Consider the following 18,760-nt stretch of genomic DNA (forward strand, 5'->3'; position numbering starts at 1 on the left):
CAGGGGAGATTCACTGACAAACCTCTCTGGCCCATTTGGTACATCCATCTATGGTCAACCATCGCTTTGATAAAAGAATACATGTGAACTTTATTTATCAAACACTTCATTCACTTCATTAGGTAACATACATTCCGAGTAACATTAATGTAATAATAATTCAAATTAATTTTATCTTACAGATGCCATAACATTCACTTCATTGACACCAGCAAAAGATTGTCAGGAAATTTATGATGATGGTTCTAGAAACAACGGTATAAACAGCATCAAACCAACCGGATGGACCGGGTCAGCATTTGAGGTCTACTGTAACATGACTGACGGAGGAGGATGGACGGTAAGTGTTATAGCCTACGATAAGCACGGAGATTACATTATGAACTATATAGTTCATTAGTAGATCTTGCACTGGAATACATTTTTCTCTAATGTAAGACTAACCTTAATCGTAACCATTCTTTTCACCGATCTATGTCTTTTATTGGATTTTTCGTGATTTTCTTTGTCATTGTTCTTAATGATATTCGTTTTATATACAAGAACATTTTACATTGTACCACAGTCTATTGACATTTATTTTTTATTCTTTACCTCCATGATTGAGGAAGTTTGGTTTGTTCTACCTTTGAACTAATTAATTTGCCAGATGAAAAGTTTTTACGTATCAAATAACCTTAAGAGGGTAGTTCATTTTGAGAATATGAGATTTCAAATTTCACACCCGGGAGGCCACAAATATTATTCACGTTTGTGTTATTAACTACTTTTATCATTTTCAAATCTTTAAGGTGTTCCAGTGACGTGTCGATGGTAGTCAGGACTTCTACCTTGGATGGAACAGCTACAAGCAAGGATTTGGAAATTTAAATATTAATTTTTGGCTCGGAAATGATCAACTTTATTACTTGACCAACCAAAAGAGATATGAAATCAGAATCGACTTAGTGAACAGATACGGAGCTCCATACTACGCCAAGTTCGACTTTTTTAGGACAAACGACGAAAGCGATAACTATCGGTTATCCGGTGTTGGGACCTACAGTGGAACAGCAGGTTTGTAGCCTACACATCTCCTTTAATACTAAATATGGTATTTCAGTCTTACTAGATATGAGACATGAACAGGTTATCGTTTCATCGAAACTACCTTTCTCTAGAAATATATTATTACTTCAGTTAAGTATAGTATATATTGACATCATCTTAAGGATAAAGAAGTAGATAACAAGGTATGGAGGCCAACCAGATTAAAAATGCATCAGCATAGGAAACTACCTAAAGCTGTATTTTATAGTTACCAGTTCCACAATCCTGGCAACATTGTCCAATACCTCCAAAAGTGCAATGACTGGACACTAATTATAAGCACCGTTAAACCACTATTTAGAAGCAATCACTAAATGATAAATACAGACAGGAAGAGAATGCTGCATGTATCACGTATAAGGAAACGGAATAAGTTAGTCCAAAGAGGACATTGCAAAAAGCTTAACAATAGACTTAATTTTAACTTACAATTCAAGATTCAAGATACATATTCAAAACACTATCTAATGACTGACTGGCATGCTCAAAACATTTAGAACTGCTCCACATATCCTTACATTTGTTAATTTCTCTGAGACGTATCCCGGGAGTGGGAGGGGGACATCCATTGCTCAAAACTATTTTGTTGTTGTTACCCAATTGCATAATATAAGTGAGTAGATCATAAAAACATGCAGTATTGACAATTCACACAATTCATCACTATGCATACATGTAATTACACCTCTCATACATTGGTGATGAATAACAAACCACGAACAAATGTAGACACTAAATCTAGTGTGTTTTATTTAATAGCACAATAACAAAAAGTGAATCTTACTCTGACACAATAAATAAGCATTCTGTCTTTAGTAGGTCTATACAAAACGACGATTGTCGCATATGTGATCAGCTAGATATATAATTTACAGCTACATTGTGATACTTGGTGATAAGATGTATCTTAGAGATACTCACTGGAATGTATTGATTTAGTATGATGTGCAATAAAAAAAGAGAATTATGGTCATATGGGTACACCTGACTACATTAAAATATTCATCAACAACTAATATCGTATAAGTATTATCAATAATACCAAAATCCAATAATAGCTATTAACCAGAGAAAAAGCCTCGCATGATCTCGTTTCCCTAAAACTAAATTCATACATTGGAATAATAGAATTGACGTGAAGAATGTTAATCAACCAGTCTGGTTATATGTTAGTGATTACAGAAAATGATATTGAGAAGGTTAAGCATGTATCAGACGTACAACAGTTATATTGATGATTGGTATTGACGGTGTGTCTTTGTATTTGATTCTTTCTTCCAGGAGATGCTCTAAGTTATCACCTGAACCAGCAGTTTACAACAAAGGACCGAGACAATGACGCTTATGGTTCTTATAACTGTGCAAGTTATTATTATTATTATAACGGTGCATGGTGGTACAAGAGTTGTCATCATTCTAACCTGAACGGTGTCTATGCCGCTTACTATTTCCAGTGGAATAACCTCCCCGGAAGTTATTATTATGTCAAATTTACAGAGATGAAGATCCGCCCTATCTAAAGACTGAATCAGATGAAGGGAGAAAACTGTTACATCGCTGATCGTAGAAAAAACATTACTTAAGATATTAATTTAAACAACAATTGTTTTTTTTTATTTGAAAATAATAAAGAAACTCTGAATCCATGTGACCATGTTTTAATAGCACTACTCGCATTTCGTTCCACGTTACCGTATCTATACTACTTCAACGTGTGATGGATAAAATGAAACGAATAAAGTAGTTTGATACGATATGAGCAATATTGTAAAAATATATAGATTAAAGGAAATGAATTAAAGCTAATGACAGTGGCGTAGCCATGGGTGCAAGTGACGCCCCCCCCCCCACTTGTGCATTTACAAATTATATATATATATCGTATATCGTATACCGTATATCTTATAGTTCTTTCCATTCTGCTTTACAACTATATTGACATCATGGTAATTTGCAACGCGATAAAAAAACAACTTAACTCTATCTTGATATCCCTAAACTATATGTTGCTGAGTCTTGGACAGTCCTCTATTTTTTTCTTTAACTGGGAAAATATAGGTATAGTTACAATATTTGAATTGATGTGTTTATAGTAAGCTACCAATATTATATATCTTGAACACAATTAACGGAAATTTTAAGCAACGATATCATCGACAAATTGCCTTTGATACCCCCTACCACTTGACGCAATGCGTTCAAAATCATCGGTTACCGAAAGAAAAAAAAATCTACCGTGTGGCTTTGAATAATGTTTCGTTCGCATTTAACTTCATTATCAAATCAAATCAGTCGTAAAGAATTTTTTGAAACGCCAGCGATATTTCCGTCTGACAACGGTTTTTGAGATTCTGCAGGAAACGTAAATTCTAGAAAGAAAGCTTAGCAAACGGCGTGTCATGAATGTATTTCCCGTTATTTCTGTACGTGTTTTTCTCACCAATGGCGGTGCCATAGGAGTAGGGATTTCCAAAAACCTGGATGTTCCCAAATCGCGTGAATGGAGTCAAGTTTTAGATTAAGAAAAGCAAATACAATATCATCTTCCAAGAAATAAATAGATTGGTTAAGAAATTATAAGTATGTCGTTTGAATCCATGAAATTTCTAGTTTCCTTTTTTTTATAAATTAGTCGTTTTCGAGGAATTTACCTTCTCCGTTGTTTTGCTTCGCGACCACTGTAGGAGTACTACCTAAATACAGAACCCCGAATTAATGTTATTACATTTCGAATCATCTTCATTTGCGGAATAGACGCTTCGTTCGTATTTACCCATTCACAGAACTGATTCACCAGGCTTGCACATCCTTTCCCTTTGACAACCTAAATAATTGCTCATATACATCCCACATCTTCACATATCTTTATCCGAAATTTCAGCTTAGAGTACGCCCTATAAAAATTATACCTTTAAACACAGCATGCTACAATAATCATGCCTCGCGTGATTGACTTAAGATTCTAACCGTGTCTTCTACGACAACCTAGAAACCACTAACAAAGAATACAAATTCTCACGTGCACATTCAAACTGCTTCAAATTGAAGAACAATGGCTCATTGGCATTACTTCTGTAAATATCATATTTTCCACGAAGCAATTGGTGGGTGTACATAAGAACTTCAAGATTTGTAAATATTTACTTAATGTTGCATTGTATTTTGTGTTTTTTGCCAATGGCTCGAGAGACATGACGATATGAACGAAACATTTCCCCAAAGTTCTATTTCCTGCAGGAAAAGCCTATTACCTATGCAAAGTGATTGTATGGACAAGTTAATAGTTTCTTGAATAACGATAAGAAGTTAATTTTTCAGGATGCAATTTGCTATAAGCAAAAGCTTCACTTTCTTACCACAAAATATAAGCTCTTGCAAAAAGAAATATTCAAAATGCCACAATTATTCCAAACTATCCTTGTCAGGCCTATATAAGTCTTCAGACCAGTGTATTTATATGCAATTGATAAAGTAACAATCCCCACGCGAAACACTACAGACGTTGATGTAGATGTGTTCAAGTGGATTTTACTGTTAATCGTTTGCGACTCCCTTTCTCATTCATTTATATATGATAATGGCTAGTTATACTTCTCCATCAGTTTAGCCCTACTTGTAATATATAACTACGGGGATTTACTGCCTTCAGTTTACTGTCAGCGTATAACATTGTTCTTCCATCGTTTCGTCAGGAAGTTAAAAAGAAGGACAGGGTTTGACGGGAAATTAGAACCTCGATAAGTCCTAGATTGGCTTCCTATATGCGCAATCTTCTTCCAACCCTTTTTCTACAGTTTACCTTTCTTCTGAATACAGAAATATTTTATTTTATTTAATTTAAGTAATATTCATTTAAACCACGGCTATTGACCAAAAATCACAGTTGTGTTTCCCGAAAGAGATCACGAGGGGAATAATCATATCAAGATGGCTGACTCATAGTTTGTACTGTACGATTTCAGTAGTCTCAATATCCGTGCTCACAGAGGTTTGACTTCCTTGTTCTTCTGTCTACCGATGCGCATAAGAGACAACATTTAGTTGAAAATACCATTTTACTTTAATTCCTTTTCTAAATGAGTTACCAATGTTCAGTATTTTCTACCGTACATTCTAAAATTACTCGATGCAAGGTACGTTATGTCATCGACAGAGATGAAAGTCATTATCAACTTGAATTCAGAGAAGGGCGAGTCACCAGAAAAGATTTCACTCTTCCGTCAAAATGATCAGCAAGTTTTATTCACTGTTCCAATTTTTATTTTTCATGTGGACCACGAGCTGCCTCGTTTTTCGTGAATCGGTAAGTTCTAGGACTTTTATATTTTTAAGTTAAACCCAGCATAAAAGTCAAAGTCAAATTTTATTTTGGTGCCTTCTAATGTAGCACACAGAAAAAAAAGAGAAAATAATTTTAAACGCATTTCATTTTAACCTTCTTCAGTCATCTGTCGTAGTATAGATCTTTTAATGTACTTGAGCGATTACAGAATTTGAAACTTAAGTTTTCATTGTTCAAAGATGATATAAGATATTGGAAATGGAGATATGATAATTACTCAAATCCATGAAATTTGCATATTTGGTATATTGTAGTGATCTGTATCGAAATAAACATGATTGTCTGTAACGCTTCAAAAGTCCATAACAAATCAATCAAAAAGTAAACGCAAAGGATATTGAAGTGTTTGGAGTAAACGTTCAAGTCGATTAAGATACACTTTTTTTCAGATAAATTAAATACTTTAATTTAACTTTAAGCTCCCTATAAGATATTTGAAATGGAGACATCATAATTCCTCAAACTCGATACAATGTTCATCTTTTGGAATCCTGTATTTGTCTGTATTGAAGTAAAATGATGTTCTGTATCGCTTCAAGAGTGCGTGATAAATAATTCAACAAAATAATAATAATCGCAAAGGATATTTCAGTAATTGGAGTTAAGGTTTGAGTAGATTCAGGTATATCTTTTTTTCAGATTAATTTAAGTACTTTATATTTATTTTAAACTTCCCACAAAAAAGTCTCGAAATTGAAACAAAAGACAAGCAATCAAATCTTGAACAGCAAGTCTCCTTTTGACTATATTGTAACGAATCAAGAAAATTCCACCAAAAAAAGAGATTCGAAAATCATTAAATATTTATATTTTTGGCAAAGATGTTTAAATTAGATTTTAATTAAATTAAATATAATGCTCTCAAGTGTTTTCATGTTTTATATTCATCTCAGAAATTAAAAGCGTAAACATGTAGACTTTCTGCAATGCGTTGAAGAAGCCACTAGTTGTGAGTAAATGTAGTAGATGATAGATCGAATATCAGGTATGGGATTTTTGAAATCTTTCAAATAAATTAGTTTATTGTAATATTAATAATAACTTAGTAACGCTCTGGAACCATTTAAGACACAAACATGTAGTGAAAATTAAAAGTTCCATAAATATAATAGGTATAAAAGAGGTATACAATATTTAGCTATTGTTAAGTTAGTAATTTATAAACCAGTATTCCCCATCTATAACTTAACAACAGCAATTTCACCTGTTAATTGTATATCTTCCCCACCGGCACAAATTCAGAACTTTCATGTGTTCATTAAAGACGTGCTAAAGTTGTTAATATGATTAAATACTAATGATAGCAGACAAAATGCAGAATGTCATAAATGCAAGTTTTACCGATAGTATAAATCGATTACGGTAGTTTCAATTATATAAATAGAAACGTTATAGCTAAGATTTACATGCCCATACTTTGAATATCTCGCTTCAGTTTCTTAACTTTATAATAATTAACGAGAAAAAAATGTTTTTAATTCATATTACTTCTCTTAAAGTTTTCATCCGTCTACTTCAATTCACATTGAAACTTATGATTTACTATAATGCTGCCAATTTTGTATTCCAATGCTCGAATATTACATCTTCCTTAGTTAACAGTAATCTATCAAATTTAATTAGGCTATGAACACATAACAAAGTTTTCTTTTAATTGAGTAACCAATTTAGCGTAAACTCTACATGATTTACTGAGGAGAAAGAAAATTAAGGAGTTTAAATGAGAGAAGGCAAAAATACATGAACTTTATATCATTTCAATATACAAGGACATTTTCGCAAAGTCTACGATAAAACTTCAAGCAACTAAATAATTATTTCTTAAGATTTGAAAAATTTGTCGAGCATTTGTAGTTAACCTATATATACATTTTTATATCCTTCAAAGATTTAGAGAAAAAGCTAAACTCAACTGTTTCTTCACTTAACGTATTGCAGTCTTCCAAGAGTTATACAACTCTTTTAAGATTATACAAGGATAGGAGAAGTCAGAAAGTAAATAAAACATGTTCTGAATTTAAAATAAAAGGATAGACCAGCATACGTATATTGTATCTCGTCGTAATATGATCAATGAAGTCATATTTTGTGTTATAGCTTCAAGAAAGTAGAATATTCTTTAATATCTCAAACAACGCAAATTGCAAAAATCGAATTGAAATTAGTGTAAAGAGGACATTTTCTTTGTCACGTAACGTTAAAGGTTCGGTTATAACTAAAAACATTTTTTTTTTTATTAACATTTTTTGGGCACCAATAATTTTTCAATCATAGAACAGTCTCGTGAAATGAAATTGTTAATATAATAATCAATGCCTACCGTACTTAGTATTGGTATTGTTCAGTATCGCCTCATAACGTTATAACGTGATTATATTTTAAACTAATACATTCCTATGAGACTCGCTTCACCAGTGCGAAGTTATGTCAACCGTATATAAGCTGCATATTACGACCTTCGTTCACGAAAAAAAATTAAGAAACGGACGAAATGTGTACTGTCAAATAAATTACTAAGACTAAATCGTTCAAATAAATACTGGTAAGATAAATTATTCTGCAACGTAATATGCAACCTTGTTGATGTAGGCCTAAACTTATTAATATTTGTTTTTACTTTCATAGACAAAAGTATGTGGTTTGTGGTTATTTTCGCGTATTGTTCCACAATTTCCCACAATGATAAGATTTGCTTTATTTACAAACAAAAATCAGGAGATCCTAAGTAAATGTTAAACATTGATATGTACTATAAAAATAAAGGAAACACATACTTTGCTTAATTCCAATGAAATTTGAAAATCATTATCATTGATCATAACTCATACAAAGTAATATGATGCGCGATCAATACATATTCCTGGTTCAACAGATCGTAACCTATTCCAGCCAAATGTCTTATAAGAATATTAAGTCCAAAGTCATTGCGGATTCCAAAAATATAACCTCCGATAGCTTCTCTCGACCACTTTACTTAGAGTAAAAGAATCCGGAATACAGGATAAATTTGGAAAGACCTTGTATCCAACTAAATAGGCTGAGACTTTTAAAAATCTTCAAAAATTCAATATTTTGTTGATTTGATCTTCTATTTGTTTGTGTCTTTATAATTTAGATCAATGCGACGAGATGTTTTAAATTTAACACTGAAATTATATGCTGAACATTGATACTTAATATATTGACGATACGTTTGTACATATAGGCTACCTCTGTGTATTATTGTTAAGTTAGCAGGGCGATACTATTAGCTATTGGTATACATTTCTTAACCGAGTATGTCATAGTACCTTTAAAAAGGCACCGGAATTTACTCTAATTTGACTAACAGTTACACCAATCCCATACTCGTAGATACATAACTTTTACATCATAAATAACAACACAAATAAAGTGTTACTTAGAAAGAAAAAGAACAACCGTAAGATAACAAAAAATGGAGGAAGTTCTAATGCCACAACTTGTTGTCAGCCAGCAGAAGATTTCGCATTTTTCATTAACTATCTTGCAATCTATATTTTCCTCTGAAGTTTAATACACCATTTTCGATTGTAAAAAAAAGTATTTCCTTCTCAAAATAAACTAAAATTCAGGAGCAATGTCTGTGTTTGTTTTTTTTATGAAAAATACAATAGTAACAATTCATTTAAAGGGAATGCCATGTATAGGATTTTCTAAAAAATATGTCGTAATTTATTTAATCTATATCATTAGCTAACAAATCTATACTGTAATTTGCTATTTCTGGTTCCGTTGTCACTTTAAAAAAAAATGTTGATATGTTTTTACAACATCACCTGAAACTAGATGTGCATTGTTCAATCTTTCTCACTTTATTGATTTCGTTATGTTTAACAAAGCTGGTACGAAAATGTTAAGTATTCCCACTCCCTAACACCTCCCCGGCCAAAAAATAATAATATAGTTAAGTTTTCAAATGCAGCATAGAAACCTTACAAGAAATTATCAGGATTTAATTCAGTAAGGTATAATTATATTGTTTGCTGGTGGATATAAAACTCTTACAGAATGTAAACAAAATAAGTGCATTTTCGCTTTAACTGTCTCGTCAATTTTTTTCTCTTTATTGTAAAATTTCGAATGCAAAGATTGAGATTATTCTCTGTTTAGAAAGAATGACAATACCTATATCAATTATTTTTTTGTCAACCAGGAAGGTTTTAGATTGGGGAATGCAAGTTAGAATTGTAGAAGGAAGAGTTATCGGTGTAAAAACGTAAACACAACTGAGTACAATCATTTTCATCTGCTAGTCTACACATGTAATTTGCATTTTGATTCATTATCATCGAGCGTTGTCAAATGAGCCGTCGGAGGATTTATGAGTAATGATTATTTGTAGTGGAGTTAGGATGTTTATTTGAATTCTGTTTAGTGTTAACCTATACCATGTTTCTTATAACGGTATAATACCAATATATCTTTTAACACCTCTAAATAGATTCAAATACTCCACCCTCCCACTCCCGTTGTGTGAGAGAGAAACATGTGAGCTTGTTGGCGCAAATATTTTGAAATGGACATCTTGAGAATAAATAAAAGCGAGGCGAGTGATATGTGTCCATCACCCGCCCCCTCTCGTTCCTCTTATTTCAAGTGGAATACATTTTCTTTCTAATTTTAAATGAACCAATTTCAATAAAAAGATTGTAGCACCCATATAGTAACCGACATCATTGCGACCCCAAATCTATTCAACAGGCAATCACTACTTGTTTTGTTAATCGATGTATTCAAGTACGCCCAGTAAGTATTTCCATTTATACTTCTCGACCTAAATGGGACACATACTTCACATTGACTCGGAAATATAATAAGTACCCGTTTTTAAAAAGTTCGAAATCTTTTTCAGAGCTTAATATCCAGAGGTCACTGATTTGAATCATGTTGTATCCATAAACTTCTTTGCTCTATTCCATTTGTTTTAAAACACCAAAGTCACTTTCCTGTTATTCATTTTCATATATGAATTTTTCTTTGGTTAGAGTGCCCAACAGACAAGTGATGGATCTACTAATGAAAAGATATTAGGTGAGTGATGCTTACCTCTTTTGATTCCATACATGTAGTTTAAATAAAAAATAGATTTATCATGTAAATAATACCGGGAATATATACACAGGAAGTGTGGCGTTATTTGCGGAGCTTTGTCTGAAGTATTAGTATACGAAAAATGGAAGGTGATTTCATGTATTTTCGGGCATTCAAATCCAAAATAGTTGCCATATCTCATGTCTGATGAAGTGTAAAATACGTAGTGATCCGCATTTTTCTAAAAGTCACTGATTGTTTTGCAAGGCTATGGGTGTGAGGTCTTTCGAATAGTGTAAATTAAGAACGTGTTGTATGCTATATACCAATGAACAAATGGAAAGTGACAAAATAATGTGAACAATTTTTTTTTTTTATTCCATTGATTCATAGGTTCATCATCATTTTTCTTCTATCAACAATCGACTTATCCGAGAGATTGCAAAGAAGTCCAGGAGCAATGTTCATCCCATAACTCTTCCGGTGTCTCCATGATCAAACCAGATGGTTATCCAGATACATTTGAGGTTTACTGTGATAACACCGGCATTTCCGGTGGATGGACGGTATGTCTTAGGTTTCTTGCTCTTATATCAACAATTGTCAGACTGAAACAATAATGTTCACAGCAGCTGGAAGAAAAGTAACGATGTAAGTAATACAAGTAACAAAGTTACATGTGGTAAACAAAACACGTTCTGTTTTTATTGAATAAAAATAGAGACGGCTGTGATGGATGCCAACATTTAAAGCATCAAATGAAATATCAGTGACTAACAAACCATTTCGGTAACGAATCTGTTCATAGGTAATACAAAGGCGCATCGACGGGTCCATCGACTTCAGTCGCGACTGGGACAGCTACAAGTCTGGCTTCGGGTTTCTCTCTCATGAATTCTGGCTCGGCAACGATAAATTGTCTTTCTTGACCAACCAGAAGAAATACCAACTGGTGATTGAGATAACCACATCAAGCGGTTACTTAAGTCGGGTTTCTTACGATCATTTCCGTATAAGTGACGCCTTCAGTCACTTCAAGCTGGTCAACCTCGGAAATTATTCTGGAGAGAATACTGGTGAGTTATCACGTAAAAAAATAACATTAAACCCACATGTCTTAAAAGGCTTAGATATATTGTGAAGATTACTTGATTCGTGACGTCGTCAAACATTTCATAAGATAACAGGTATGCAGAGTATCACTGGTAAAACTCAATGGGCCCATTTAGTACATCCATATATGGTCAACCATCGTTTCGATATAAGAATACATGTGAACTTTACTTATCACACACTTCATTCACTTCATTAGGTTACATACATTCCTAGTAACATTAATGTAATAATAAATCCAATTAATATTATCTTACAGATGCCATAACATTCACTTCATTGACACCAGCAAAAGATTGTCAGGAAATTTATGATGATGGTTCTAGAAACAACGGTATATACAGCATCAAACCAACCGGATGGACCGGGTCAGCATTTGAGGTCTACTGTAACATGACTGACGGAGGAGGATGGACCGTAAGTGTTATAGCCTACGATAGGCACGGTGATTACATTATGCACTATATAGTTCATTAGTAGATCTTGCACTGGAATGCATATTTCTCTAATGTAAGACTTAATTTAATCGTAACCATTCTTTTCACCGATCTATGTCTTATGTCGGATTTTTCGTTAGTTTCTTTGTCATTGTTCTTAATGATATCGGTTTTTATATACAAGAAAATTTTACATTGAACCACAACTATTGACATGTATGCTTGTTGCGAATATCATAATTGTTATTCTTAACCCCCATGATTGAGAAAGTTTGCTTTGTTCTACCTTAGAACTGGTTACATCGCCAGGTTGAAAGGTTTTACGTATCAAATTACGTTTAAAGGTAGTTCATTTTGAAAGAATATGAAATTTCAGATTTCACACCTGGGAGGCCACAAATATTATTCACGTTTATGTTATTAACTACTCTTTTTTTATTTTGAAATCTTTAAGGTGTTCCAGCGACGTGTCGATGGTAGTCAGGACTTCTACCTTGGATGGAACAGCTACAAACAAGGATTTGGAAATTTAAGTATTAATTTTTGGCTCGGAAATGATAAACTGTATTACTTGTCCAACCAAAAGAGATATGAAATCAGAATTGACTTAGTGAATAGATACGGAGCTCCATACTATGCCAAGTTTGACTTTTTTAGGACAAACGACGAAAGCGACAACTATCGGTTATCCGGTCTTGGGACCTACAGTGGAACAGCAGGTTTGTAGCCTACACATCTCATTTAATACTAAATACGGTATTTCAGTTTTGCTAGATATGAGACATGAACAGGTTATCGTTTCATCGATACTACCTCTCTCTGAAAATATATTATTACTTCAGACAAGCAAAGTATATATTGACATCATCTAAAGGATATCGAAGTAGATAACAAGGTAAGGAGGCCAACCAGATAAAAGATTGCATCAACATAGGAAACTACCTAAAGTTGTATTGTATAGTTACCAGTTCCACAATCCTGTCAACATTGTCCAATAACTCCAAAAGTGCACTGACCGGACACTAATTATGAGCACCGTTAAACCTTTAGTTAGAAGCAATCACTAACTGATAAATACATGCAGAAAGAGAATGCCGTATGTATTACATATAAGAAAACGGAATAAGTCAGTCCAAAAAGGACATTCCAAAAAGCTTAACAATAGACTTAATTTGACCTTACAATTCATAGTATTAAAGATATTTATCTACAGACGAGTTTAAGTTGTCTTTGTTTGTCCTTTAAAGTAGTAATTAACTGACTGACATGCTCAAAACATTTAGAAATGATCTACATATCCTTACATTTGTTAATTTCTCTGAGACGAATTCTGGGAATGGGAGAGGGAGCTTTGAACGGTTACATCTGTTGCGCGAAACTTTTTTTTTACACAAGCCAATGATATAAGTAGATTATGAAACATGCAGTATTGACAATTCCCATAACGCTGACAATACAAATGCAACAATTATGTTAATTTGTTTCATCACTATGCATACATGTAATTACACCTCTCATATATTGGTGTTCAATAACAAACCACCAACGAATGTAGACACCAATACTATTGTGATTATTTAATAGAGCAGTTACACGACAAGTGAATCTTACCCTGGAAAAATATATAAGCATTCTGTACATTGTTTATTATTAAGTAGGTATGTACAAATGACGATTTTCGCATTTGTGATAAGCTAGATATATATTTGACGGCTACATGATGATCCTCGATGTTAAGGTGCCTCTTGGTGATATACGTTGGAATGTAATGATCCAGTATGATGTGCAATAAAAGAGAGAATTTTGGTCATATGTGTACATCTCACAACAGTAAAATATTCATTAACAACTAATACGGTATATTCATTGTCAATAACACAACGACCCAATAATATATATTAAACAAAGAAAAAGCACTGCAAGATCTTGTTTACCCTAAAACTATATTTATAAGTTTGCATATTTTAATTGAAGTTAAAATAATTAAGCAACCAATCTGAGTATATGTTAGTGCGATATAATTGCAGTAAATGAATTCAACAAGGTTTAGCATGTATCAGACGTACAACAGTTATCTTGATGATTGGTATTGACGGTGTGTTTTGTATTTGATTCTTTCTACCAGGAGATGCTCTAAGTTATCAACTGAACCAGCAGTTTACAACAAAGGACCGAGACAACGATGCTTATGGTTATAACTGTGCTGTTTATTATGATGGTGCATGGTGGTACAATAGTTGTTACCATTCTAACCTGAACTCTTACTACGGGAACTATTATCTTGATTGGTATAACCTTCCCGGAAGTTATAATTATGTCAAATTTACAGAGATGAAGATTCGCCCTATCTAGAGATTGAAGCAGAGGAAAGAATAGAACTGTTGCATCGCTGATCAACAACAAGATACTTAAGAGATTCACTTTAAGAAGAATTGAATGTTTTTTATTTGAAAATAAAAAGAACTACTTGTCCAATTTGTAATAGCACTACTCTCATTCTATCCAAGTTATCTAATTTATCTAATCTATTTTCCCCTTAAACGTACGATTGAATATAATGAATATAATGAAATAAAAAGGAGTTTGATACGATATGTGCAATATTGCAAATGAAATAGATTAAATGAGAAGGAAAATGCTATTAAACAGTAGCGAACCCATAGGGGCAAGTGCCCCCCCCCCCCCCTAACCCCTACTTCACATATTTTATTTAGAACAAAACACAGGGAAGTCCAAAAAAAGATAAGGAACTTTATATTATATTATATTGACAGGATAAGCTAATTGTTTTTACAGTTAGGATACAATTGGAATTCATGGAGCACGCCTCCTATTGGTTGTCGAATAGGCTATTTTTCTTAAATTATAAAACAGTTTAAACAAAATGAGAAATCCACCCTGATATTAAACAAGATTTCCTTATTGGAAACAGAACACCCCTTCGTAGTAATGCTCCCCTTCAGGCTCTGACCCAGTATGTTGTTGGTATTTACCAAACCCCTCCTGCACCCCTTTCAAATTCAGACAAACTTTCAGAATGAGTGGTAGTGACTAGACCTAACTATAGGTATAATTTAAAGTCTAAATATAACTCGGAATGCACCACTTGACGTCTATGAGGTTTAATTTTGTCTTCCTTCGGGAAATTCCCACGCCTCCTACATGGTGGTTGTTACAGCAGATAGGTATAATCTATGTGGTGTTATATAATTTGCGCCAGAAAACAGCTTCTGGGAATCTACAGGAAACGTATAACTCTAGAAGAGACGGTTTACGAACTCCGTTTTATGAATTTATTTCCCGTTATTTCTGTATACGTGTTTTCTCTCATCAGTGGTGGCGCCAAGGGAGGATGGGGGCTCCCCTGAAATCAACATGTTACCCCAGTGCCCCCACCTCCCGCTCGTCCCTCTAAAAGAAACCGAAACATTCTCTTTGACGGCCAAAAACTATTATTTTTGGGTAGTAGTAGGCTAACAACACGCTGTAACTTCCTGGGCGTCGCTACCTGGATACCCATAGGCTCAAACACATTGGAACCTCTAAAAATTGTTTCTGTGCTTACGTTAAATAGCTACAAGAGAGTTGTCTAAGAGCACTGCAGCTTCTAGGCTCAGATACCTCCCATAGAAGTTAAAATTCATCTTTCTGATATGTGCGTTTGTTCTTTAAGTCGCTAAGAGAGAACAAGAGATATCTCAAACTCCAACTATTTCCGCTTTTTCGAATTTTGTAAACGTGCTATTTTGCATTTCCAAAATTGTTTCTCCCTAAATTGTTTGCTCGTCCCCTCACTCACCCCTCCTCCAGTAACACCCCTTTTCTACCATCAAATAGGGCGAATCTTTCTCTCATGTTGAAAGAAAAAAATCAAAGTGTCCTTTCAAATATTTGACAAGTTCCTTCTTGCTTTCCATTTCAATAAATATTAAGGGTATATATCAATTGTCTTTAAAATTGCCATGGTACTCTCGATCCTTCACTTGATTCCCGATACAAAATAGTGTCATCACTGATTTCTAAGTTACTGTAAAATTTATTGTGTAGGTGAATGTCTTAAACCGACTGCAAACCGACCAAAACTCGTCTCGCGTGACTGCCTAAGTGTGACATATTCAATTAAATCTTTAAGATGAGGTCATCGGCTTGTTCTTTAAGAACGCCGAGTTTTATCGAATTAGAACCAGTTGGGTGTGTTATTTATCGGTTATAGTGATTTATCATTATTTAAATAGAACTATTAAACTGAAGTATAAAGGAGAGAAACACACACACGAGACTGAAACAAGTGAACTTAACGAATCAAAGGCACGTGTTAATGATAATAAAAAAAATCTCAGCAATGATGAGAGTGCCAAACTACCGACTGTCTGGACCTGGGACTTACAGTAGAGCAGTAGGTGGGTATTATAATAAATATAAATGATTTAGCTGCTTCTGCGTTGCAAAAATATTTTCTTTCCTTAATAAACTTAAGGCTAGGTTACACTATCGGATTTCAACATCTAGCAAATATATATGATATGCATATCTCACACTTAGCTTATCGAGATATCGAGAGATTTATGTAGCAAGCTGTTTGATATATAAAATTTGTGGCAGTATTATTTCTTTAGCATTTATAACTTAAAATGTCAGGAAAAATAGAAAGACAAAATAATAACAAGCTAGACTAACTGTTATTTTGGTGAATAACATTAACCCGGTCATATGTGGATCCCAGCAAGAAAGAGGATTGTTATTTCTAAAGTTATTAACCAAATTCAGGGATTGAAACTAAATAAACAATATCTCTTCTTTGTTACTTGATATACCTAAAGGAAAGGTTGGGATACTATAATGATTTGATTTAAATAAAAAATAAAATAAAATAATGAACTGGTTTTGAACTTTGTTTTCATATATTAACAGTAAACAATGGTTCATAATAGCATTGAAAGGAAATACATGGGTAGTGGAAACTGCATCATTATAATTCGCAGGAAAATATAACAAAAGGTTACTTCCTTAACACCGACAAACAAGAATTGAAAAGAAAAGTCCGAACATTCAACTTGTTATATTAATAAATTACAGACACATTAGTACAGATAACACATTTGTGACTCTCTGGACCTATTGTCTCGCGGATAAATTGGTAGTAAAAATCATCTAAACCCCCAATAAATGCTCAACAGTAGATATTTGCGCTATTGCATGTATATTCCCAATGCACAGTAACGCCATATTATATTTAACTTTTATCGTATCAAGCGGTTAATTGAGCTTATATTTATAACATGCTATAAAATTAAGAGAAAAAAACCCTTCACGGCATGCATTTGATGCGTTCAACAGTTTAACAATTGGCATTATGTTACCGTTTAAAAAGCTGATCATTTCTTACCAATGTCGTTTGTTGACAAATATAACAAAAACATAGCTATATGCTACATGCTTCTGAAACTGTATTAAATAACGAGGCAAGTAAAAGTACGGTAAATATAATGGGAATGTTTTTAAGCTCAATTCTTAGTAGTAATTATTATTCTATGGATATAGATACCAGTTCAGGAATGTCAATTCCACCAAACTGAAGATCAATACCAGAAATGCTGAATATGAATAGTAAAGTAGAAATTCTACAAACCAAAATAATTATTCAGCTTTATTCGTGTAAGAAAGTAAGCCATGCTCTTGCCCCTCTCTCCCTTTGAACTCCTTCTTCAGCTGGTATACACACAACCGTAAGTACGTTGCACCGACAAACGTATATGTATTCCTATATCACGTGCAATGTTTCGCTACATTCCACAGAAAAAAAAAACAACTAGATGTTTATTTAGGGGGTTAAGTTTTCATGGTGGTACGATAACTGTTACTATTCTAACTTCTACCACGTCAGTTAAGAAAGTTATTCCAGCATCTATTGTTATTATATCCCAGAATCGAATTATAAAATCAAATATACTGAAATGAAGAATCGTCACGTTAAACCTGAGTAAGGGATAGCATTACCGAAAAGTTTGTAGAAGTAGTCACAAAGTATAAAATTTCCGATCATTACATTTGACTTTATGTATTTTTGAAGAACTTGTGTTTGTTGAATACTAATGAATCTCATTGGGTATTAAATCTTCTACTTATTATATGATTGTTTACTTCAAAATCATTTTAAACACCAAGATGACACTCAAGAATGTATCCTTTCTTCTTTCTTCAAGCGACAATTTTCTTACTTCTTAAAGTTAGTCAAATCTAAAACTCAAATAATGAAAGTAATAAACGATAACAAGGGTTGGTTCTTTATGTTTGGTCACCTGCATAACGCTTTTATCTCCTGGCAAGTGATTATACATGAATAAAGAAAGACTTATATGTTGAATATCTGGTGGGAATTTATAATGATTGGTATCATCAAATTCTGAACCCAAATGGAAACATTCTTAAATTTTGAACACAAATAAAAATCATCTATTTATACAGAAGTTTACAACATGTGCATATAAGGTATCATATAGGTACAATAAAAAATCGCCATTGAGTATCTGGGCACATTCACTATGTCGGAAACTTAAAATAAAGATACTTCATTTCCCAAGGGTAGAATCTCTAGGGGTAGTCGAGTGATATCGAGAAACATTATGTGTCGTCCAAATGTTCCATAGTGCTGCTTTTGATGTCGGTATATACTTGGGCCTTTTACGAAATTGTTAGTGGGTGGGCCACCTCCCACACTGGACCATTA

At 33.4% G+C, this 18,760-nt stretch overlaps 2 protein-coding genes across 2 annotated transcripts in view; both read left to right on the forward strand.

The window, feature by feature from the left end:
• The window catches only part of LOC139973996 (fibrinogen-like protein A), a 162,059-nt gene that overhangs the window by 1,560 nt on the left and 141,739 nt on the right, over window positions 1-18,760 (forward strand). The gene's annotated exons all lie outside the window — the stretch shown is intronic.
• LOC139973989 (uncharacterized) overlaps window positions 5,280-18,760 on the forward strand; it is a 128,673-nt gene continuing 115,192 nt past the window's right edge. Inside the window, exons 1-4 of the mRNA XM_071980899.1 lie at window positions 5,280-5,392; window positions 10,438-10,483; window positions 10,877-11,049; window positions 11,292-11,559. Coding sequence (XP_071837000.1) covers window positions 5,315-5,392; window positions 10,438-10,483; window positions 10,877-11,049; window positions 11,292-11,559 — 565 coding nt within the window. The 5' untranslated portion in view covers window positions 5,280-5,314. The remainder of the gene's footprint in view (window positions 5,393-10,437; window positions 10,484-10,876; window positions 11,050-11,291; window positions 11,560-18,760) is intronic.

Source organism: Apostichopus japonicus, chromosome 9, assembly GCF_037975245.1.
Source record: "Apostichopus japonicus isolate 1M-3 chromosome 9, ASM3797524v1, whole genome shotgun sequence".
NCBI classification, from domain to species: domain Eukaryota; kingdom Metazoa; phylum Echinodermata; class Holothuroidea; order Aspidochirotida; family Stichopodidae; genus Apostichopus; species Apostichopus japonicus.